General features: G+C 35.8%; 1 protein-coding gene across 50 annotated transcripts in view; it reads left to right on the forward strand.

The window, feature by feature from the left end:
- HFM1 (helicase for meiosis 1) overlaps positions 1 to 23,384 on the forward strand; it is an 84,729-nt gene that overhangs the window by 12,849 nt on the left and 48,496 nt on the right. For all 50 annotated transcript variants that reach the window (XR_014844800.1, XR_014844801.1, XR_014844806.1 and 47 more), the window contains 14 exons: positions 1,076 to 1,341; positions 1,606 to 1,653; positions 9,642 to 9,712; positions 10,186 to 10,318; positions 10,955 to 11,106; positions 11,636 to 11,713; positions 12,193 to 12,351; positions 15,074 to 15,274; positions 15,357 to 15,445; positions 20,289 to 20,332; positions 20,440 to 20,541; positions 21,221 to 21,366; positions 22,256 to 22,350; positions 22,945 to 23,078. Coding sequence is in view for 17 of the 50 variants with exons in the window: in XM_085024045.1 (XP_084880171.1) it covers positions 1,076 to 1,341; positions 1,606 to 1,653; positions 9,642 to 9,712; positions 10,186 to 10,318; positions 10,955 to 11,106; positions 11,636 to 11,713; positions 12,193 to 12,351; positions 15,074 to 15,274; positions 15,357 to 15,445; positions 20,289 to 20,332; positions 20,440 to 20,541; positions 21,221 to 21,366; positions 22,256 to 22,350; positions 22,945 to 23,078 (1,718 nt within the window). In the remaining 33 variants the exon portion in view is untranslated. The remainder of the gene's footprint in view (positions 1 to 1,075; positions 1,342 to 1,605; positions 1,654 to 9,641; positions 9,713 to 10,185; positions 10,319 to 10,954; positions 11,107 to 11,635; positions 11,714 to 12,192; positions 12,352 to 15,073; positions 15,275 to 15,356; positions 15,446 to 20,288; positions 20,333 to 20,439; positions 20,542 to 21,220; positions 21,367 to 22,255; positions 22,351 to 22,944; positions 23,079 to 23,384) is intronic.

A 23,384-nucleotide genomic window follows, 5' to 3' on the forward strand; every position in this document is an offset into this window, starting at 1 on the left:
TTTGTCGGGTCCCAAAGTCTGTGCTCTGACTGAGAGCACCACCTGCAGCAAGGAAGCATCCTGTGGCGTAAGTGCTGTCCTCACCCTCAATACCATCTCCTCACGGGATGCTGTTCTGTGATCTCAGCAAGACTAGCCGCCTGCTTTTGAATTTTCTGGCTTCAGAGACAGAACTGCTGGCATTGGAGGATGCAACTCTACAGTGTGTTTTAAAATACACTTCTCTGTCCAGTGTTTTGAAAAATTGGTCTTTCTTGTATGAAAGCCTGTCATTAAGATTAACAGTAAAAAATAATTTGGAAAGTATTCTGTATTCATACAGTGCTTGTTTGGATACCATTCCTTACAGAATCTGTAAGACGGATACCTGCTGTCACCCCTATTACTTAGTCTATAAGGCGCAAATGTTGTGTTAGGAACCTTACTGGTTACTTCTCTGCTTAGGGCTATTGTGAACAAATTACTTTGATTGCCCTTTAATCAGTCAAATATAATAAATTACAGGCATAAAAATGGCCTTTCTTTGTTTTCCAGAACTTCTCACAGAACTATTTCTTGCACTAAAATGGTTATTGAATAGTGTTGAGAAAGTTGGTGCCAGTTACTGACAACAAGCCTCGGTGCCTCCACATGGGCCTCTCTGTAGGGTTGTTTGAATGGTCTCATGAGATGGTGGCTAGTTCCCTTCAGAGTGAGTGATCCAGGAAGCCATGTGGAATTGACAGCGTTTCAGGACCTAGTCTTAGAAGTCACACCCTGTACTTCTGTAGGACTCTGCTAGTCGCCCAGGCCGGTCCTGAGTCAAAGGAGGTGACCACAGAGGGTGTGAGCACCGGGAGACAAGGATCCTCGGGGCTCTTCACAGGCTGGCTACCACGGGTGGGTCTGTCTGAGTTTTAGGAAAGTGAAAAGAATTCAGTGATCCATTTAGCAGATCATAACTTTAGGTGAATGATTCGCTTTTGTGTTCTAATAAATCATAATCTATAGGTATTTTTAAGGGAGCCTATTTTATACTAGTTTTTTACATTCTAAGTCACTATTACAAATGCAAATATGTGGGGTTTTTTTTCAGATTATTTAAAATATCTGATAGTATACATGGGAATGCTTGTTCTAATGACATTGCAAACTTGGACTCTGATATTGGCTCAGCGAAGATTGCCCAAATGGAAATGAGCGAAGGGAAATCGTGGAAATGGAACAATAGTAATCAGAAACCTCAATATTCAGAAATTAACATGTTTACAGCCAGTGATACTTTTTCTGCTTCTAAAATCAGAGAAGGCATATTCAAAGCACCATCTTTTTCAGTTGCATCCCAGCCTCATGAAGTTCAAGGTAATTCCTTGCTTTTTCAGTTGGTTTTATAAAAGTACAATATAGTCTGTATTTCCTAGCATGGATAAGAATGCAAAAATGCAGTAGATTTGGGTAGGCTGTCTTTCTATATGCAATTTCTTTATTATATTGCATTTTTAAAAACTGACCTAATATTGTTTTAACTGTGCTCTCAACAAAAAGTTTTGGAAATTTTAATTGAATTGATTTTTATAGAAAGTGTTAAAAATATCCCTAAGTCTGTGGAATTTTTTTTTTCCTTAGGGATAATAGAAAATGGTTTAGATTCCTTGAAGGCTGTCACAGAAATCCGTATCCTTTAAATTATTTGACTACAACACCACTATATTTGAAGTTGTAATTTTAAAACATTTTTTGTTTCACTGTGTTTCTCTTTGTTTTGATTGACAAAGAAAAAGGGAAAAGTGAATCCTTCAGGTCATAGGAGAGAACCCAATATATGTGATAGTCAGTGCTATTCAAAGTATGGTCTGCAGACTGGTGTCCATTGTGAACTCTGTCAGTCTGTGACAAGACTAAGTACAGAGATGAGATTTGTGTTATTGGCTGAACGCTGAGCATTTTTACTTACAAATTGACATAGATAATTTCTTATACTTTGGGTAAGAGCAAGGTCTAGGTATCAACCTAAGTAGGGGAAATGACTGAGAATGGGACAGTCCATGGACTGAGGGCGTTTTTACAATATTTTTTAAAAGAACCTAATTTTCAGTTTATACCTATAATTTGATTTACATATGTGGTCATTTCCACTGTAAATGTTTTGAGTACATATGCATGTTCTGGAGGTAACATCCTTTTTGCCTCTTTGATATTTTATGTCTGTAATAGTGTACTTATTCTATTTTATTACAATTAATCAGCTATTTCTGTGACTACTTCCCTATGACCTCTGAACTCCTTGAAGGCAAGGACCGAGCCCTATGTACCTTCTTATCTCGAAATACAGTGAAAGCCAGATAAAGTAGGAACATTGCTCTGGCAGAAGAGTAGTCATGAGCAAGGATGAGGGTAAGAAGATGTGGCGTATGGAATATGTTTAGAAAAAACAAGCATTCCAGTTTGGGTGGAAAAAGTTAGGATTAAAGGAGTAGTAGGAAGTAATGATGATCATTTAATACCATGAAAACCGAGGTTAGAAGTTTTTGTTTTTATTTTTAATACGTTTATTAAGTCATGAAAAGAAACCCATGCAATATTTTGAGCAGGTCAAATTATATTACCAAAACTATGCTTCAGGATTCTGAAATTAGTAACTCAAAGCTGGGGAAGGCTCTAGAATTCACAAAAGTTATGGTCTGGTTGGCAAAACAGAAAATCAATTCCAGATATTGGTTAGTTGAGCTAGAGAAATCTAGGAATGAGGGATTTTAACCCTGGGCACTCTGGGCACTGAGATAATTCTGAAGTACAGAATTTGAGAATTAGAAAATGTTTGCGTGACCACTTGTGAAAAGTTGCCTCCAGTGCAGATAACTGACTGAGTTAGAATGGAAGGAAGGGACAATAAAGGGGCTTACACGGTGACACAGTAACAGCAGACATAGCCAGCCAGTAGGGCTCCTGTTCATCATGGTGCTTCCATCCTGCTTTACTTCCTTCTCCCTGGTGACCGACATCGACTGGAATGTAGGGAAAAGGTAGCAGTAAGCAGTTAAAGCTATGGTTTCGTTATCTACACGATGGGAAATTCTTACCCCATACCTGAACTTGCCATAATCTGATACTAATTTTTGAAACATGTTAAAGATGTTCTTGCTGTCTTAGCTCAGCTGAAGTGGTACTATTATTTAGCCTCTTTGTTAGTTAGGGCCACTGCCTGCTCTTGTGTCCTTGGATTTATTGTCCAAAAAGTTGATTTGCTGTCAAACTCACCTAACTTGCGTACACTTTTTTCCAAGTGTATATTTGAAGTGGAAGACTGAATCCTTTTCATGATAATTTGAGAGTTTGGGGATTGCTTGGATTATTTTCCTATTGTTTTACAATATTTTACTTTATTTGAATCCCCAGGACAATAGAAGTTTGGTCAGATTGATCCTGCCACAGCACTGTTGTCATTTTCTGCTCTGCAGACATCCTCTGTTCCCCACCCCATTATAACTTATAACTGCAATGAGACGGCTTAGAATTTGTTGTACAAAAGGAAAAAGTTTATATCAGGTGTTGATAGTAATGATCAATGATATACTTAGTAATTTTCTCATGAGCTATAAGATTGGTTTACATTCACTCTGAGTCACAGTTTCTTTTTTTGTGATTGTAAATTGATGTGAAACTCCTGATGAGAGAAAATCCAGCATGATAACCCACTTGTGGACTTGTTACAAATAAATATTTTAAATGAAGAGATGTATTTTGAAGGAAAAATGAGATTCAAAAGCTGATGGATTTACACACTCAATATTGCATTTGGTGAGGGGGCACAAGTACTCTGACACAAGGCACAACAGAAAGTAAAATGAAGATTTGTAAATTATCTGCTTGATTTAATAAATGCAAACCTGTATTAATTGAGTACTTACTGTGTGACTGGCATTTGGGATATGCCAGTTAAGAAAGCAGGTGATGAATCCTGGCTTTGGAGGGGTTCACATTCTTGGAGTGGAGGTGGGAATCAGGATAGATCAGAACAATTGTAACGGTATATGGGTGAGTCATACAGCACTTTAGAAGGTGATGAGTAATATGAAATAAAAAATGGACCAGAGTGAAGGTTGATGAAATTGAGAATGCTGGAGTTGAGGCTCAGGATTAGAATTAGAGTAATCAGGGTAGGTCTTCAGAAGGTGAGATGTAAGTAATTGAAGGAAGAGAAGGAGCCAAGGAAGTATGGAGAGAGGAAGACTCCAAGCAGAGGGAAGGCTTTCCAGTATGAAAATGGCTGGTGTCTTTGAAGGACAGAAAGTGTCCAATAAAGTAAGGAGATGAGTCAGAAGCAAAAATAGCAGGACTCGAGGTCAGAAGTGCAAAGGTGGAGTGGGAAGGCAAGATCGTGCAGGATGTGGGGCCATCTACTTTGAAAGAAAGGGGGGGAATTTGAGCAGAGAGGTAATAGCTCGGATTTAACTTTAACAGGATCACTTATCACAATCTACCAATTTTTGTATATCTTCATAAAAATATAATTGCTTAAATAACTAGGTATTTGTATTCTCAGATATATTTTATGTCTTATATGTCCTAATAGATTGTAATAGCCTCAGCTGGAGAAGGCTTCTTTATTTACAACTTCCCCCCACCACCTATTCCTTTTAGTATCCATAATTTTGTTTTCAAAATATGTGAGTCTGTTTCTGTTCTGTACATAAGTTCATTTGTAACCTTTTTTTTAGGTTCCACAGGCTAGGGTTGAATCGGAGCTGTAGCTGCTGGCCTACTCCACAACCATAGCAACATGGAGTCCGAGCTGCATCTGTGACCTACACCACAGCTCCCGGCAATGCCGGATCCTTAACGCACTGAGCAAGGCCAGGAATCAAACCTGCGTCCTCTTAGATGCTAGTCAGATTCCTTTCCTCTGAGTCATGATGGGAACTCCCATTTGTAGACTTTTTGATGATGGCCATTCTGGCTAGTGTAAGGTAGTACCTCATGGTAGTTTTGATTTGCATTTCTCGAATAGTGATGCTGAATATCTTTTCATGTGTTTTTTTGGCCATCTATATGTCTTCTTTGGAGAAATGTCTGTTTAGGTCTTCTGCCCATTTTTTGATTGGGTTATTTATTTATTTATTTTTGTTGTTGAGATGCATGAGTTTGTATGTTTTGGAGATTAGTCCCTTGTCAGTTGTATCATGTGCACACATTTTTTCCCATTCTGCGGGTTGTCTCTTTGTTTTGTTTATGGTGTCCTTTGCTATGCAAAAATTTAAAGTTAAATTAGGTCTCATTTGTTTATTTTTGTTTTTATTTTCCTTGGGGGTAATGGAAAGATATTGCTGCAATTTATGTCAGAGGGTGTTCTGCCTATATTTTCCTTTAAGAGTTTTATAGTATAAGGTCTTATATTTAGGTATCTAATCCATTTTCTTTGCCTATTTTTAAATTGGGCTATTTATTTTTGGAGTTTTAAAAGGTTTTCATATATTTTGGATATTAACCCCTTATTGGATATGTGGTTTACAAATATTTTCTCCCATTCCTAGGTTGCCTTTTAATTTTGTGGATGGTTTCTTCTGCAGTGCAAAAGCTTTTTAGTTTGATGTAGTCCCACGTGGTTACTATTGCATATGTCGCCTTTCCTTTTGGTTTTAGATCCAAAAAATCATTGCCAAGATCATTGTCAAGAAGGATTTCCCCTATGTTTTCCTCTATAAGTTTTATGATTTCAAGTTTTATGTTTAAGTCTAATCCATTTTGAGTTTATATTTGTGCATGGTGTAAGTTAAGAGCACATTTTCCTTCTTTTGCATGTGGATATCCAGTTTTCCCATCTGGAGACTATCCTTTCCCAATTCTTGGCTCCTTTTGTTGAATGAATTGACCATATATGCATGGGTTTATTTCTGGGCTGGATGTTTTATTCCATTGATCTATGAGTCTGTTCTTTAATGCCAATACCTTACTGGTTTGATTACCATAGCTTTGTAATATAGTTTGAAATCAGGAAGTGTGATGCCACCCTCTTTGTTCTTTCCTAGGATTGCTTTGGCTGTTTGGGTTTTTTTTTTTTTTTTTTTATGTGCGTGGTGGTTTCATACAATTTTTAAGATTCTTTTTTCTATTTCTATGAAAAATGTACTTGGAATTTATAGATAGGGATTGCACTGAATCTATAGATTTCTTAGGGTTGTGTGGACACTCAGTGGTATTCTTTGAATCTATAAATATGAAATAACTTTCCATGTATTTATGTCTTCAATTTCTTTCATCATCTTATAATTTTCAGTGTACAGATCTTTTACCTACTTGGTTAAATTTATTCCTCAGTATTTATTCTTTTTTATGCTGTTGTTAATGGGATCGATTTCTTCATTTCTCTTTCTAATATTTTGTTGTTAGTGTATAGAAACACAACTGATTTTTGTATATTGATTTTGTATCCTGCAACTTCACTGAATTTGTTCATTAATTTAATAGTTGTGTGTGTGTGTGGTTTTTAGAGTTTTCTGTATATAATTTTATATCATGTGTAAATAGAAACAGTTATACTTCTTCCTTTCCAATTTTGCTTCCTTTTATTTCTTTTTCTTTCTTTCTTATTTGTCTGATTGTCATATCTAGGACATCTAATATTATGCTGAATAAAAGTGGCAAGAGTGGGCATTCTTATGTTTAGTTATCCTCAACTATAACACAGTATCTTTGTGTTATTAGTTGTGTTTTCTCCTCTTTCATTTCTGATATTATTGGTTTTTTGGCAGTTAACACTGTTAACTTCCCTCTCAGAACTGCTTTCATTGCATCCCATAAATTTTGGTATGTTGTGTTTCCATTTTCATTTGTCTCAAGATATGTTTTTGATTTCCCTTTTGATTTCTTCTTTGACCCTAGTGGTTGTTCAGGAGAATGTTGTTTAATCTTCATATATTTGTGAATTTTCCAATTTTATTCTTTTATTTGATTTTTAGTTTTGTACTGTTATGGTTGGGAAATGTGCTTGATATGATTTCAGTCTTCTTTTAAAACTTTGGTAAGACTTGTTTTGTGGCCTAACATGTGATCTATCCTGGAGAATGTTCCATGTGCACACATCTATTCTGTTACTGCTGGAGGGAATGCTCTGTATATATTTGTTATAGCCATATGGTCTAAGGCATAGTTTAAGTCCAGTGTTTCTGTGTTGACTTTCTTTCTGAATGATCTCTCCATTGTTGAAAGACAGATTTTGAAGCTCCTACTATTATTATATTACTATTTTGCTGTTCAGATCTGTTAATATTTGTTTTATATTAGGGGATCCAGTCTTGCAGTTGCTATATCCCCCTGATGATTTGACCCCTTTATCTTTATATAATTATCTCTTTGTCTCTTGTTACAATTTCTAGCTTTAAGTTTATTTTGTCTGATATAAGTAGAGCTATATTTGCTTTCTTCTGATTTCCATTGGTATAGAATAAATATCTTTTTCTATCTCTTTACTTTCTATCTATATGTGTCCTTAAAGCTGAAATGAGTCTCTTGTAGGCAGCACATAATTTAATCCTTTTTTTCTAAATCCATTCAGCCATGTTATGTCTTTTGATTAGAAAATTTAGTCCACTTATATTCAAAGTATTTATTGGTAAATATGGACTTATTATTGTCATTTTATTGTTTTGGGACATTTTGTTATTCTCTTGCTCCTTTCTCCTCCTCTTGGTCCTTTCCTTCATGATTTGATGATTTTTTTGTGGTAGTATGTTCTTCTTTTTATCTTTGTAGATCTACTATAGAGTTTTGCTTTGTAGTTACTGTGAAGCTTGCATAAATATATTATAGTTTTAACAGTCTATCTTAAGCTGATAACAACTTAACTTTGAATGAATACAAAAGCTCTACAATTTTATATTCAGTTCCCTCACACTTTATATTTTTTAATGTCACAATTTATGTCTTTTTATATTATGTATCCATTAATAAATTAGTATAGATATAATACTTAAGTCTTTTAACCTCTATGCTAGAGTTGTAAGTGATTAACTACCACCATTACAATATTAGAGTATCCTCAGTTTAACTATGTATCAGTCTTTATCATTGAGTTTTATACTCTCATATGTTTTCCTGTTACTAATTAGCATCCTTTCATTTCAGCTTGAAGAACTCTGTTTAGTATTTCTTGTAAAACTCCTCTAGTGATGAACTCCTTCAGTTTTTATTTGTATAAAAAACTCTCTTTATCTCTTCATCAATTCTGAAGGACAGCTTTGCCAGGTAAAATATTCTTTGTTGGCAGTTTTTTCTTTCAGTAACCAGAATATAGCATTCCACAATCTGCTCTGCAAGGTTTTTGCTGAAATGTTCACTCATAGTCTTATGAGGATTACTTTACATGTATCAAGTTGCTTTTTCTCTTGGTTCTTTTAAGATTTCCTCTCTGTCTTTATCTTTAACAATGTAATTACTGTGTCTTTCAATGTGGGTCTCTTGTGATTCACCTTCTTCGGTAATTTCTGAGCCTGGATATCTGTTTCTTTCTCCAGGCTAGGGTAACTTTCCAACATTTCTTTAAATAAGCCTTCTTCCCCTTCCTCTCTTTTTTTCTGGGACCCTTATAATGTGTATATTGTTCCATTTGATAGTGTTCCATAAGTCCTTTAAGCTAATTTCACTCTTTCTCATTCTTTTTTGTTTTGTTTTGCTCCTTAGATTGCATTAATTCCACAGCCCTGTGTTCAAGTTCACTTATCCTTTCTTTCAGTTGATTTGTCTTTTGTTGAAATCTTCTAATGAAATTTTCAGTTTGGTTATTGTATTCATCAGCTCTGTGATGAATATTTTCTATGACCTTGCTGGAATTCTCACTTTGCTTATGCATTTCTTTCCTGACCTTAGTGAGCATCTTTATGTGTTACTTTGAACTCTCTATCCAATAAATCATTTGTCTCTGTTTCATTAAGTTTAGTTTCTGGAGTTTTTTCTTTTTGTTTTGTTTTGTTTAGAACATATTCCCCTGTTTCTTCACTTTCCTTGACTCTCTGCATTAAATCTCTTTCAGAGAGAAATGGAAGGTGGTCATTTTTGCCTGCTCCCTTTTCACTGAGCCTGGATATATACCTATGGGAGTAGTAGGATACTCCTGTGCCCGTTTAAAAGCTGATTGTTTGTTTTGCTTGTAAATGCAAGCCCTGTTGGCCTACAGAGCTGCAGTTTTGAGAGCCCAACCCCAGTGGGAGCCTTAAAAATTGGGGCCTAAATATGTGATCTAAACTTGCTCTTCAGGGAGATGATGGGAGTTGGGGTTTTCTTCCCAATTGTATGGTGACGTGCCAGGGTGGGATTTATGGCAAAAGTTTCTCAGGCTTTCCTACCCATTTTGATGTGGGTGTTTTCTCATTTACCTAGCGAAAAGGGATCGTTCAGCTTGTTTGGGGATTTCTTGGCGGGAGGTACTCCATGTGTAGCTGCTCATTTAGTGGATCCTTTGGAAGATGGACCTTCAGGAACCTCTGTGTTGCCATCTTGGTCCTTCCCTCTGTATTTGTTAATTCCTTTCTCATGATGCCAAAATAACAAGTCTTAAAGTCTCATCATTAAATATTGTCAAAGCCAATATTACTTTAACCGAATTTTTAAATTGAAAGTAACCAATTTTTAAAATTCTGAAGTATTTGACTCCTTAATGTTATTCTAAGCGGCAAAATTTAGAAGTGTTTTCAAAGAATTCCCATATTTCAACTATATCCAGTCTAAAGCCTTTGATGATGTAAGTATTTTGTTTAATTATTGACTTACTTGCCTCTTATTTTTTTATTTTTTTTACTAGATTATGTGCTATGAGCAGGGATTGGATCACATTCATCTTTATGTCTTCAGTGCAGCATTCAGTGACTGCACATTATACGAGCTCAAAAGATGTTTGTTAAATGAATGCATGTAATTTTTGTAGGTGGGTTGGTTTATATTTGTTAGATTTATAAAAATTTCTCTGGAAGCTAAAGAAATTATTTTCTTCTAGGTCTAGCATATTACTTTGACAAAATAAGGTGATAAATTATTAATGGTATTATGTTTTGACAGTGGTGGGTCTAGAGCAAGCTCACTATTGTATTAGATTTAGAGGTAAAGGTGTTTCAACTTTTATTCCATGTTGTCTTCCTAGGGCATATTTTCTAAAACATTGAGAATGTGAGTGAAAAATTCTGTATATTCCATGATTGCTTAAAATTTTTTTTTCAGCTTCTTTATACAGATAGGAATGTTGTGGTTTGTGCTCCAACTGGTTCTGGGAAAACTGTAATGTTTGAACTAGCTATAACAAGATTGTTAATGGAAGTACCATTGCCATGGTCAAACATTAAAATTGTTTACAGTAAGTATGTATTTATTGTAAGAGCAGTAATTAATTATAATAATGAAAAATCATTGAGGTAAAAACAAGAAATAAATTCAAGACCTAGGAATCATTATTTGGTTTTTCCATACTTTTTAAATAAAGACATACCACATTTAGTCTTATCTGTTACATTAAATTCAAAACACATTTTTCCAGACTTTTAAATGAAAATAGTATTGGAATTGAGAATTTGGCCTTTATATGTTTATTTTCAAAAGACCAGGCATGATGAACAATAGCATCAAACATTTTGTAGTTCTGGAAATTTCCAGAGGAACCTCTACTCTCCTTTTTTAGGTATATATTTAATTTTTTTTCATGAAAGTAAGTTATGTACCTGGTTAAATCCATGATCACAACAGTGATAATTTCCTGCCCTACCGTTTCTTCACTCTTGGTTACAGTTTCCTGAGCTGTCACTTCCTTTTTTCGTTTTTAGTTCTGTTTGATGATTACCTTTATAGTTCTAAGTAGTATATTTATATTGTTAACTTTGGAATTATAAACATTAGGCAGCACCTAGATATGTATTTTTATCTTAACTTTATTAACCAACATTGTAAAAATAATTTTTAAATTGCCCTGATATTCAAAATAAATATATTCTTGTAGTGGCACCAATAAAAGCCCTGTGCAGTCAGCGTTTTGATGACTGGAAAGAAAAATTTGGACCAATAGGATTGAATTGTAAAGAACTCACGGGAGATACAGTCATGGATGACCTGTTTGAGATTCAGCATGCCCATATTATTATGACAACTCCAGTAGGTGTTATTTATACTTTATTATTTCCTTGGTTTATTAGAAAATATCTTTTTCTCTTTACCGAGAAAAAAAGCTAAAAGAAAACACAAAGTAGAAGAAACAAAAAAAAGTAATAGTATTCAGTGTATATAAGGAATACTAACAAATCAGTAAGTAAAAGACAAACAACCAAATGAAGTAAATGGGCAAAAGATACGAATAGTCAGTTCCGTATTGTGGATAGTTTATAATCATACATTGCGTGTATTCTTTTACTCAAATATTGTGTATTGTAGAGGGAGGACTTGACAGAGCTTACAAAGGTAATTAGACTGTAATTTTGAATATTTTGGTTAAACTTAAAAATAAATGGGGGTTTAGTTTTTTAAACACAAGATGATCAGAATCCTTTAAAATTTTAAAAATCTTTATCTTTTGGGGATCTTTTTTTTGGGATACCCATCTTTGTAGCATGTCAGAAATTTTATCAACATCTTTATACTTATAATTCCTTATCATGTTAAACCACTCGCCTTTTTTTTTCTCTAGGAAAAATGGGATAGCATGACTAGAAAATGGAGAGACAACTCTTTGGTCCAACTGGTTCGACTGTTTCTCATTGATGAGGTAGTGAGCACATGATTCATTCTCAGAGAAAAACATGAAAGAGTTGATTTGAATGGATAGAAAGAAACAAGACATTTTCAACCAAATTCTGTATTTGCTTTATCCCTTCAAGTGGAAAATCCTTATTTTCTTAAGGAAGAATGCTAATATTATTGTACATTTAAATTGGTTAGGTTTTTATATTTTTATTTATTTTTTAGGCAGCATCCACATGTGGAAGTTCCCAGGCTAGGGGTCAAACAGAGATGCAGCTGCTGGCCTGTGCCACAACCACACAGCAACGCCAGATCTGAGCTGCATCTGTGACCTCTACCGCAGCTCTTGCAGCAATGCTGGATCCTTAACCCACCGAGCCGGGGCCAGGGATCGAACCCACATCCTCATGAATACTAGTTGGGTTTGTTATCATTGAGCCACAGTGGGAACTCCTAGATTTTTATTTTTATAGCTAATGATTCTTTCTTAATTTTTTTTCTCAGGTACATGTTGTAAAAGATGAAAATCGTGGACCAACTCTTGAAGTTGTTGTCAGCAGGATGAAAACTGTGCAGTTTTTATCTCATGCTGTGGAAAATCCCAGAAATATTATTCCAGTGAGATTTGTAGCTGTATCTGCAACAATTCCAAATGCTGAGGATGTAAGTTAGAATTTTAGTCTATCAGATTTTTTATGACTTAGTGAAATATTTAATCATTTTAATCTTGGAGGAAAGTGAGATTTTTGTGTTTTTTTTTTTTTTTTTTTTTTCCCTGTAAATCACCTAACCAATTTAATAGGGAAGCGTTTCATGGAAAGTTTATGATTAGATCTCATGGGTAAGGTAGTGTTAGGGCCATAAAATTTGGTGATTGGGTTTAAAAAAATATTTGTGGTACAAGTCTATTGTTTATTAGTATCTAAAAGTCTTAGATTCATGGAGTTTAGATGCTGTAATAACTTGACTAATAGTGTGTTATGATTGTTATAAACAGCTTATTCTAGTTGTCTAGCAAAGTATGGTGGAGAATAAAAATGATTAGGTGACTGCACCCACCTCCCCCAACTCTGTGTGCCTGGAATTGTGAAGAGCACTGGTGATAGATGCTAAAGTGAAAACATAGAGACTCTCCTCTTGAGGAGGAGCTCATGGTTAATAGGGTACATGAACATGTATAGAAATAATTGTATAATATTATACTTTCTATAACAAATGTATGTCCTAACTTTTTTTCTTCAATTTTTTGGCAAACTGGGAAAATAATATACTGTCTCTGCTTTCTCACTCCTATTTATGTCTTTGCCTACCGTAAAAGACTTTTTTCTCCTGCTAATTCTTAGAGATTGTTTTCCCAAAATCTGCTATATTCTCTAAACCCTAATGTAAAATTTTGCCTTTATCTTTTTTAGCACAATTAATCATTTTTGTTCTTTTTTTTTTTGTCTTTTTGCCATCTCTTGGGCTGCTCCCGCGGCATGTGGAGGTTCCCAGGCTAGGGGTCTAATTGGAGCTGTAGCCACCAGCCTACGCCAGAGCCACAGCAACGCGGGCAGGGACCGAACCCGCAACCTCATGGTTCCTAGTCGGATTCGTTAACCACTGCGCCACGACGGGAACTCCCCGTTTTTGTTCTTAAAATGACAACTTGTTTTGTTCATATTCAAGAATAATAGAGAATATTTAAAAGAATAAAATAAACAACAAGAAACTAGCATTCGTCCTTCTAGATGTATTGATGGAATCATAATTTACATACTCTTTTATGACTATGTGTTAGCTACAAATGTTTCATGTCATTAAATTTTTTTTTTTTTCTTTTTAGGGCCACACTCGTGGCATATGGAGGTTCCCAGGCTAGGGGTTGAATCGGAGCTACAGCTGCTGGCCTACACCACAGCCACAGCAACACAGGATCCAAGCTGTGTCTGCGACCTACACCCCAGCTCACGGCAACACCAGATCCTTAACCCACTGAGCTGAGCAAGGCCTGGGATCAAACCTGCAACCTCATGGTTCCTACTAGGATTCTTTTCCATTGTGCCATGATGGGAACTCCTATTTAATATTTAATACAATTTTTGTGGTTTTATTTTAATTTGTTTATCTAATATCTGAATGATGGTAGATTATTTCCAATTTTTGCTATCGTAAATAGTGTTGAAATCAATCTTTGAAAACATTACAATTATTTCCTTATGATGCACTTAAATAGAATAACTGAGTCAAAGGGTATATAAAACTAAGGACACAGTGCTTTCAGTAAATATTCATTTACATTTCTGCTATCAGCCATTTCTCTGTATTCTAATGCTGGACAGTATAATAATGAAATTGTTATTAGTTTTAAATAGTCCTCAAATTTGCTGTTTTAAAATGGTACCTTATTTTAAATTTTTGTGCTGCTTTGATTACTACTGATGTAAATATTTTTAATGTATTTGTCAACTACTTTTAAGTTCTTTTTTTTGCAATTTGCCAGGTCATGGCCTTTACCCCTTTTCACATTGGGGTACTAAACTTTCTGTGATTTGTAAGCAGCTATTAAATATCAGTACCCTATAATTCTTGAAATTCTCTTCCCCTTTGTGACAATCACTGCCTCTGTGAATGCTCTCTGTTTCTACAAGTCCTCTTCCTCCGTTTTCCTCTAAATTAAGTCCGTCGTCTTCAGCCGCCTGCTCCTCTTAAATTGTAATTTCTTGTTCTCATTTCTATCTATGAGTACCTTGAAAATGTTTTAACATTTCCTTCCTGTGCAACTTGAAACTCATTAATCCATCTTCCTGTCAAAGCAATGGTCAGTTTCATAGCAGGGCATAAAGCCTAAGCAGATTATGTGAAGTTAAGGATGGCTCTCCATAGCTCCAGAAATTAAGGATTCTTGCATTGAGTCTGAAACATGCTTTTGCCACTGCCATCTCTCAAGGATTTTTTTGTCCTTTGTTTAAAAAGTTGCCAACCCTTGCCCATCTAAACCAGTCATTACTTCACTACCCTTCAGCTAGTAGGATAACACAAAAGTGTCAAGCCATATCTTGGTGTAGTTCTAAAAAATAGCAAGGAAGTTACAGTGCTAGTGAGAAATTCAATTTCTCTTAATTCATTTACTTTAGACTCTTAAAGAGGAAAAATGTAACGAAGTAATAATAATTAATTGGAAGTTTACCATGTTGAAAAGTGGGTATAATCTTGAAATACTACTATAGAAAATATTTCCTGTAGTATATCAGTACAGTAGTGTCCCTAGAATATATAGTGTTGAAAAAGACCATTTGATTAAATATTTTTATACCTTGACTTTAACATGGTCTATAGTTGGGCTTTTTTGGCCATAAACCTTTACTAGAAAAAATTTTTAATGTGTATGTTTCTGTTTTTAAAGATTGCAGAATGGCTTTCAGATGGTGAAAGATCCGCTATCTGTCTGAAAATGGATGAGAAACATAGACCAGTGAAGCTTCGGAAAGTGGTCCTTGGTTTTCCCTGCAGTAATAACCAAACTGAATTTAAGTTTGATTTAACCCTCAACTACAAAATTGCCAGTGTTGTACAAACGTACTCCGATCAGAAACCCACACTTGTGGTACGGATTATTGGTTATTTATTTTTAGTGTGCTGTTCACTTTTTAATATGATTAATACAAAAGTTACTCATTCATTTTTAGTTTTGTGCAACAAGGAAAGGTGTACAACAGGCTGCTTCCATTCTTGTGAAAGATGCCAAGTTTATTATGACGGTGGAACAGAAACAGAGGTAAGTCTTTAAATTTTTGTCTTGGAGGCGGAAAGACTAAGCGATCACATGGATGAGATGAGAAAATTGGGTTGACTTTTTCAAGTTGCTTGACCTCTCCAAGCTTCCATTTCCTCATCTGGAAAGTAACGATAATAGCAATTTGGAGAATTACATAAGACAATGAATCTTTGTGCAACTGTGATCCTATAGTCGTTATTTCATAGCCAGATTAGTCATAGTGCTGGCTTTTTTTTTTTTTTTTTAAACCCGCTTTCAATCTAGCATCTTTTGTAATCTTTCAGTAAGCTGATCTTGCTAATTGATCTATCAGGAGCTTCTAACATGTTGGACCACTCCTACATTATTTAAAAACTCTGGACTTTGTGTTTCCATGATCACCCTCTACCACATTTCTTCCGGCTTTACTTTCCACTCATTCGCAGTCCCTTTTCGCCTCTTCTACCTGATTCTTTTTTTTTTTTTTTTTTTTTTTTTTTTTGCCATTTCTAGGGCTACTCCCATGGCATATGGAGGTTCCCAGGCTAGGGGTCTAATTGGAGCTGTAGCCGCTGACCTACACCAGAGCCACAGCAACGCATGATCCGAGCCGCGTCTGCAACCTACACCACAGCTCACGGCAACGCCGGATCCCCAAGCCGCTGAGCAAGGCCAGGGATCGAACCCGAAAGAAACCTCATGGTTCCTAGTTGGACTCTTTAACCACTGAGCCACGATGGGAACTCCACTTCTACCCAGTTCTTAAGTGTTACCATTCTAGAGATCCTATCCAAGGTTCATTCTTTCTGATTACACACTCTAGGTTTTTGAATCTGATTATCACATGGGTTCAAAGAATATATGTATACACATATGTATATGTCCGTGAATTTCCAAATGTCTGGCTCCAACACAAACCTCCATTCTGAGCTCTGGGCCTCCGGTCCATCTGCCTAAGTGACGTCCCCAGTTGTGTACCTGTGGGCATCTCAAGTTCAGCGTGTCCTAAAGAGAACTTTGGTTCTTTCTCTCAAACTCTCCTCTCCACTCTTCCCCATCTTAATTATACCTCACCTCCCTGGTTGCTGACAGTAGAAACCTGTCCCTGGCATCTCCTTCACCCTCTTCCCCACAGGTAATCAGTTACCACGTCCTGTCTATTCTTACTTCTAAGGAGATCTCAAATTTATCACTTTGTGTCCATCAGTACTGCCACCTCCCTAGTTCCAGTCATTGTTAATCTCTTGCTTTTTGTCTGATGACCACAAACACGCTTTTGTCCCATTTTAATGTTATATGCATAGCAGAATGATTGTTTAAAATTACAAATCCAGGGAGTTCCTGTCGTGGTGCAGTGGTTAACAAATCCGACTAGGAACCATGAGGTTGCGGGTTCAATCCCTGCCCTTGCTCAGTGGGTTAAGGATCCGGCGTTGCTGTGAGCTGTGGTGTAGGTTGCAGACGCGGCTCGGATCCCTCATTGCTGTGGCTCTGGCGTAGGCTGGCGGCTACAGCTCTGATTCGACCTGGGAACCTCCATATGCCGCGGGAATGGCCCAAGACATAGCAAAAAGACAAAAAATAAAATAAAATAAAATTTCAAATCCTCATATGTCATTTTCCTACCTAAATCTTTTAAAAAGTTTTTTTTTTTTTATCATCATTAGGATAAAATCCTAAATACTTAACCCACCTGCAGCACCCTGTGTAAGGTGATGTCCAGCTACTTGTTCAGCCGAACCGTGGCATGCCCCTCCTTTACTCACTGTGCTTAAACTGTGTTGCCCTCTCTGTTCTGTGAACACACCAGAGTGTCCCCTACACAGGGCTTTCCCGCATCTTTTCTTTGCTTAGAATGGTTTTTTACCTCTTATTTATCCTTCAAGTCTCACCTTTAATATTTATTTCCCAGGAAGTTTCCTGGGATTCCTATATTTTCTCTTACAGGCACCGTGTGTTTTTAATTCATCGCACTTATTGTCATTATAGGAAGTACTCTTTTGTTTTTTTCTCAACATCTCTTCTGTTCATTAGACTGGAACTTCTGGAGGAAAGAAGGACTCATGGTCATCTTATTTACTGCTCAGTCTTAGCAAGACTCAGCAGAGTGCTGGTACATGCTTACTACTAGTATTAACTTGCTGTTATCATTAATAGCAACTCTGGGGGATCAGTAAATATATTCAGTGGTGAACCACAAAACTAAAATTGGATGGATAATTATATGTGGATGTGAGTAGATACTGATTTTTCTCACTAATTCTGTATGAGGGGATATGCTTACTTTGGGTCAAAGCAGCTTTCCAATTGCAGTCTACCCTGTGGCTACACCTCTAGTCTTTTCGACCAGGATGTGTACATCAAGGCAGGAGGATTATTCTTTGACTTTCTAGCCACGAAAAAGATTGATCTCTAGTTCTTTAGTTCATTGAAAAATTACTTATGTAGCCACCTGTTCACACTCTACTTACTATGTTCATAACTTTACTTTAAAATCAAGTTTTAAGGATTTAACTCGATCCCTTTAGTTGCTGCCTAAGAAAAAAATCTCTGTGGTGCAGCATCTACATTAGTGTTTTCTTTACAAAACATGATTAAACAATAAGATACAGTAGAGAGCCAGAGAGAGTAAGAGAAACTGAAATAAAGATTATAGTCAGAAAAGTACATGAGATCTAAGAAGTAGATAGAGAGGGAAAATGTGAAATTCATGCAAACAAGATGGTAATAGCATAGATTTCTTCCTACCCACCTCTTTATTTCATACACGAGAGGTATTTATCATATATCACAGTCTTTTACTAGGAATGAGGAGCGGTGGAATAGAACCTCATTTGTATGTTCTGCTTTTACTTCGTTCCCTGAGAAAGACATCAGTGAAAAGGAATGGGACGCCATTGCCGGCCGGTGTCGACTGTGGGGAGACCGCTGCTCGGTGGGCTCCCCTTTAACCAGCCGCAGTCTGCGAGCTGCCGCAAGACTTCGTTTTGCCCATCAGCCCCAGGGTCTGTTACTAAGGTTCTAAACTAGTCTACCATGCCCAACTTTTGTGTCCGCTGGTCGCCTTACCTTTTTAAAAAATACTTTTTCCATTGTATCATGCATTTAAATTAAAAAGTATTTCTATATTTTGAAAAATTTTGGTTTACCTCAGGAAGTTAATTGGTAGTATGCTGATAGAGAAAATGTTGCCTGAGCCTTTGGGGTTTTTGGTTTTTTTTCTTTTTCTTCCTTTTTTTTGCTAATTTTATTTATAATTATTTATTTTCTTGTTTTCCTCAGTTTTATTGAGATATAATGGACATATAGCACTGTGTTAATCTAGGGTGTACAGAATAATGACTTGACTTATAGCGTGAAATGATGGCCACCATAAGCTTCATGAATATCCGTCATACATACAGATGCAAAATTAAGAAATAGAAAAAAATTTTTTACTTGTATTAAGAACTTAGGATTTACTCTCTTAACTTCCATATATAACATGCAGTAGTGTTAATTGTATTTATCATGTGGTGCATCGCATGCCTAGTACCTGTTTATCTTATAGTTGGAAGTTTGTGCCTTTTGACTCTTTTCATTCGATTCCCCTCTCCCCACCCTTGCCTCTGGTAACCAGAAAACTGACCTCTTTTTCTTTGAGTCTGTTTTTGAAGTGTAATTGACCTGTAACGCTATGTTAGTTCCTATTATATGACATAGTGATTCGGTATTTCCGATTATTTCCAAATGACCACTAAGATAAGTCCAGTTCCAGTCTGTTACTATATAAGATACCGTGTAATTATTGACTGTATTCCCCACACTACAGTTTGTACCCATGACGCATTTATTCCGTAACTGGAAGTTTGTTCCTTTTAATCCCTCTCACTTTCTCTCCACTTCCTACCTTTCTCCCCTCTAGCAACCACCTGTTTGTTCTACGACTCTGTTTTTATTCTGTTCTATTTGTTCACTTGTTCTGTTTTTTAGATTCCACACATGACAGAAATGATACAGTATTTGTCTTTCTCTGTCTGATTTATTTCACCTAGCATATTAACCCTCTGGGTTCATCCATGTTGTCACAAATTTCATTCTGTGACAACAGGGAAGATTTCATTCTTTTTATGGCTGAGTACATTCTATTATTTATGTAATATTCCTGTGTATATACATGGATGTATATATCTGTGTGTGTGGATGGATTTTCTTTATCCCTTCATCTATTGTTGGGTGCTTAGGTTGCTTCCATATCTTGGATATGTAAATAACACTGCAGTTAACATAGGGGCGTGGTGTGTATATCTTTTTGAATTAGTGTTTCTGTTTTTGTTGGATAAATACCTAGGAGTAGACTTGCCGGATCATACAGTAGTTCTATTTTAACATTTGTGTGGAGTCTCCATACTGCTTTCCAGAGTGGCTGCATTAATTTACATTCCCACCAACGATGCACGAAGGTTCCCTTCTTTCTGCATCCTCCCCAGCACTTGCTATGTGCTGTCTTTTTGGTAGCGTGTGAGGCGATGTCTCACTGTGGTTTAAATGTGCACTTCCCTAGGGACTATTTACGTTGAGCGCCTTTTCTTATGCTCTTGTCCATTTGGATGTCATCTCCAAAAAAAAAAAAAAAAATCCATTCATGTCTTTTGCCCAGTTTTTAATTGAGTTATTTGGGGTTTTTTTGTTTGTTTGCTTTTATTCAATTGTGAAATTAGAGACTTCTCAGTATGAAAGTTGTGTTCTCTATTTCTTAAAGATGATTTTCAAAAAATGACATTGTGAAAATATTTTGATATCTGTAATCTTCAAAATAACTGATACACTAAGAATTTTTGATGTTAATGGGAATAATCCAGTAATTTTGTGTTTTTTTAAATAGGTTACATAAATGTGCATATTCCATAAGAGATTCAAAATTGAGAGGTAGGTTTAGAGATAATTTTTGAATAGTATTTTCAGCTGTAGATAAAAGGAGCCGATTACTGGTGAAATATTAACAGTATATAGCAGATGATATGTTTCTTTTACAGACCTCTTAATACACGGTGTTGCTTATCATCATGCTGGCATGGAGCTGTCAGATAGAAAAGTAGTCGAAGGAGCTTTTACTGTTGGAGATCTACCAGTTCTTTGTAAGTAAAACATATTCTTGTAGACACTACAAGATTTGTTGGAAGGTTTTTTTTTTGTCTTTTGTCTTTTTAGGGCTGCACCTGGGGCATATGGAGGTTCCCAGGCTAGGAGTCGAATTGGAGCTGTAGCTGCCAGCCTACACCACAACCACTGGATCTGAGCCACCTACCTCTACAACCTACGCCACAGCTCATGGCAATGCCAGATCCTTAACCCACTGAGCAAGGCCAGGGATCGAACCTGCATGCTCATGGATACAAGTTGGGTTCATTAACCACTTAGCCACAATGGGAACTCTAAGATATGCTGGAAAATATTTTAAGAGAAAAAAAAAAGCTCAAGTATCTTGTTTTATTTCTGCTTTTCTTCTAAGAATCTAAAAATTATATAACTACCCATACATATACATGTATATACATGTTATAGTAAACTCTTTGCAGTTTTAGTTCTTTATTATCTTACTAAACAGTGCAATTTGAAAAGTAAGAATTTAATAGTTTTTCAGTTTTAAGATGTATTATTTTACATTGTAATGTTCTTTTCTTTCTCCTTTTTATTCTAAATTCCCTACATTTGAGTTTTTGTTACATTTATAAGAATATATCTTTTAGAAGAAAATGTTTACCTGAAACAATTAAGTTATATGACTTTAAAGTAATATTCCTTAATCTGATGCAGTTACTACTAGTACCTTAGCTATGGGAGTAAATTTGCCTGCTCATCTAGTAGTTATCAAATCTACAATGCATTATGCTGGAGGGATGTTTGAAGAGTACAGTGAAACAGATATTCTACAGATGATTGGTAGAGCTGGTCGACCTCAAGTAAGTGATCATATTTCACTGTTTGTACTTTATCTTAAAGAAAAGGTAAAAAGCAAAAAAAAAATTATTTTTTGTTAAAAGATTAGCATTTCCAATTCAGATTAGGTTTAAAAATAAATGTAACTAAGAAAATGTACTGTAATAGAGCAGTAGAAGTAAAACAAGCCTCACCGAAGGAGACATACTCCCTCACCTCCCTCTAAGCTCCCACTGGTCGATGAATGGCTGGGTGCACTTTAAAGGTCTTTTTGGTTTTGAGGGGTTTTGTTTTTGTTTTTTATTCTGAATGGGGGCTGCTATGGCATTTTGGGTGGATCAGTTTTTCATTGTGTAGACTTGCCATGCCCTGCAGAGCAGGTAGCATCCTTGGTCCTGACACAAAAGGCTCTAGATACTGTGGTCTCTAGATACTGTGACAATTAAAAGCCAGCCGATACACATTACAAAACATGGCCTGATCTGACAGACTTGAATAAAGAAGTCATTCATATAGGTACTAAGGGAACATTGAGGAAGAGTGTCTTTTCAAGGACTGTAAAAAATTATGCTATATAAATGTATAATTTTATAGGATAAATTTGAGTATATATAAACTGCACCAAATCTTACAACTTTCATCCAGTCACCTAAATTTGTTTTGATCTTACTGCTTCCAAAATTATATTACATCGAGACCAAAGTGGTATTTTTACATCTATACTCTTGGAAGGTTTTTAAATTAAATTTTCAGTTAATGTTCAAATTCAGAAGCATTTTTAAGGCCTTTTCGACCTATTGTTTAAGGCAGACAACTGTTTAATATAGAATGAAAATCCTTAGTTTTTTGAAGAAGACTGGTATTAGCGTGTGCTCTTCTTTACTAAATTTCTCCGTTTTTATTCCCTTCCAGTTTGACACTACAGCAACTGCAGTTATTATGACTCGGTTAAGTACAAAAGAGAAGTATATTCAGATGCTGGCTTGTAGTGACACTGTAGAAAGCAGGTAATACAGAAAATACTCCAAAAAGATAGTGTTACAATAGCCTGTGTTTTTCCTTTTGATGTATTAGGGTATTTCTAGGGCCATTTTCTTGAAACCTTTCAGTAATCTAACTAGAAAGTTTGTGTCCTTTTAAGAAATTTAATAGTTAAAAAAAGACAATGTAATATTTTTGTTCAGCAGTGTTTATTAGTGTGCTGTTGCATGCATCCTTGTTATAAAAAGTCAAATTGGTAATAGAAGGAAGATAATTTTTGTATCCTTTTACCTCTTTAAAATTTGCACAATAATGCAAATTTAGTAAAGTATTTGATTGTAATACTCATGAGGAAGATAGGATAAAATCCATGCCCCACCCTTTTTTTAAGCAATAATTTATCTAGAGCTGTGAAGTAGGGAGATGCCTATCTTTTTAGAAGTTTAACTGACATTTATAGGTTTTCTCATATTTTTGAAAATTGTTATCTTTCATGGATTATTAAAGTAGCAAAGAGTGTATTATTTATGTTAGTGAATTATTCAAAATGCTATTCTAAACAAGTAAGAGCTTTATGGCATTGGAATACATATCACTAATAAAAGTTTTTTCCCCTCTAGTTTGCACAGACATCTTATTGAGCATTTAAATGCAGAGATAGTGTTGCATACCATCACAGATGTCAACATTGCTTTGGAATGGATACGATCAACCTTGCTGTATATCAGAGCCTTGAAGAATCCGTCTCACTATGGTTTGTTGCTTTGATTTGGAAAAGTAGTCATTTTGTCAAGCCCCTTGGGTCTGTTTTTATAATAATAGGCCACAGAATAGATTATAGAAACTAATAGGCAGCAGAAGTAACAACGATCACAGACATGTTTAGAGGCAAGAGTTGATGAACGTGAGAAATCTGTTTTACTTCCAGTCTTTTTTTTTTAAATTTTTAAAAATTTTTACTTTTTTTTTTGCTTTTTAGGGCTGCACCTGCAGCATATGAAAGTTCCCAGGCTAGGGGTCAAATCGGAGCTGCAGCTGCCCTCCTACGCCACAGCCACAG

This window comes from Sus scrofa, chromosome 4 (genome assembly GCF_054392235.1).
Source record: "Sus scrofa isolate SSC_HxYL_T2T_F1_AM1 chromosome 4, Sscrofa_HxYL_maternal_Yorkshire_Landrace_v2.0, whole genome shotgun sequence".
Taxonomy (NCBI): Eukaryota; Metazoa; Chordata; class Mammalia; order Artiodactyla; family Suidae; genus Sus; species Sus scrofa.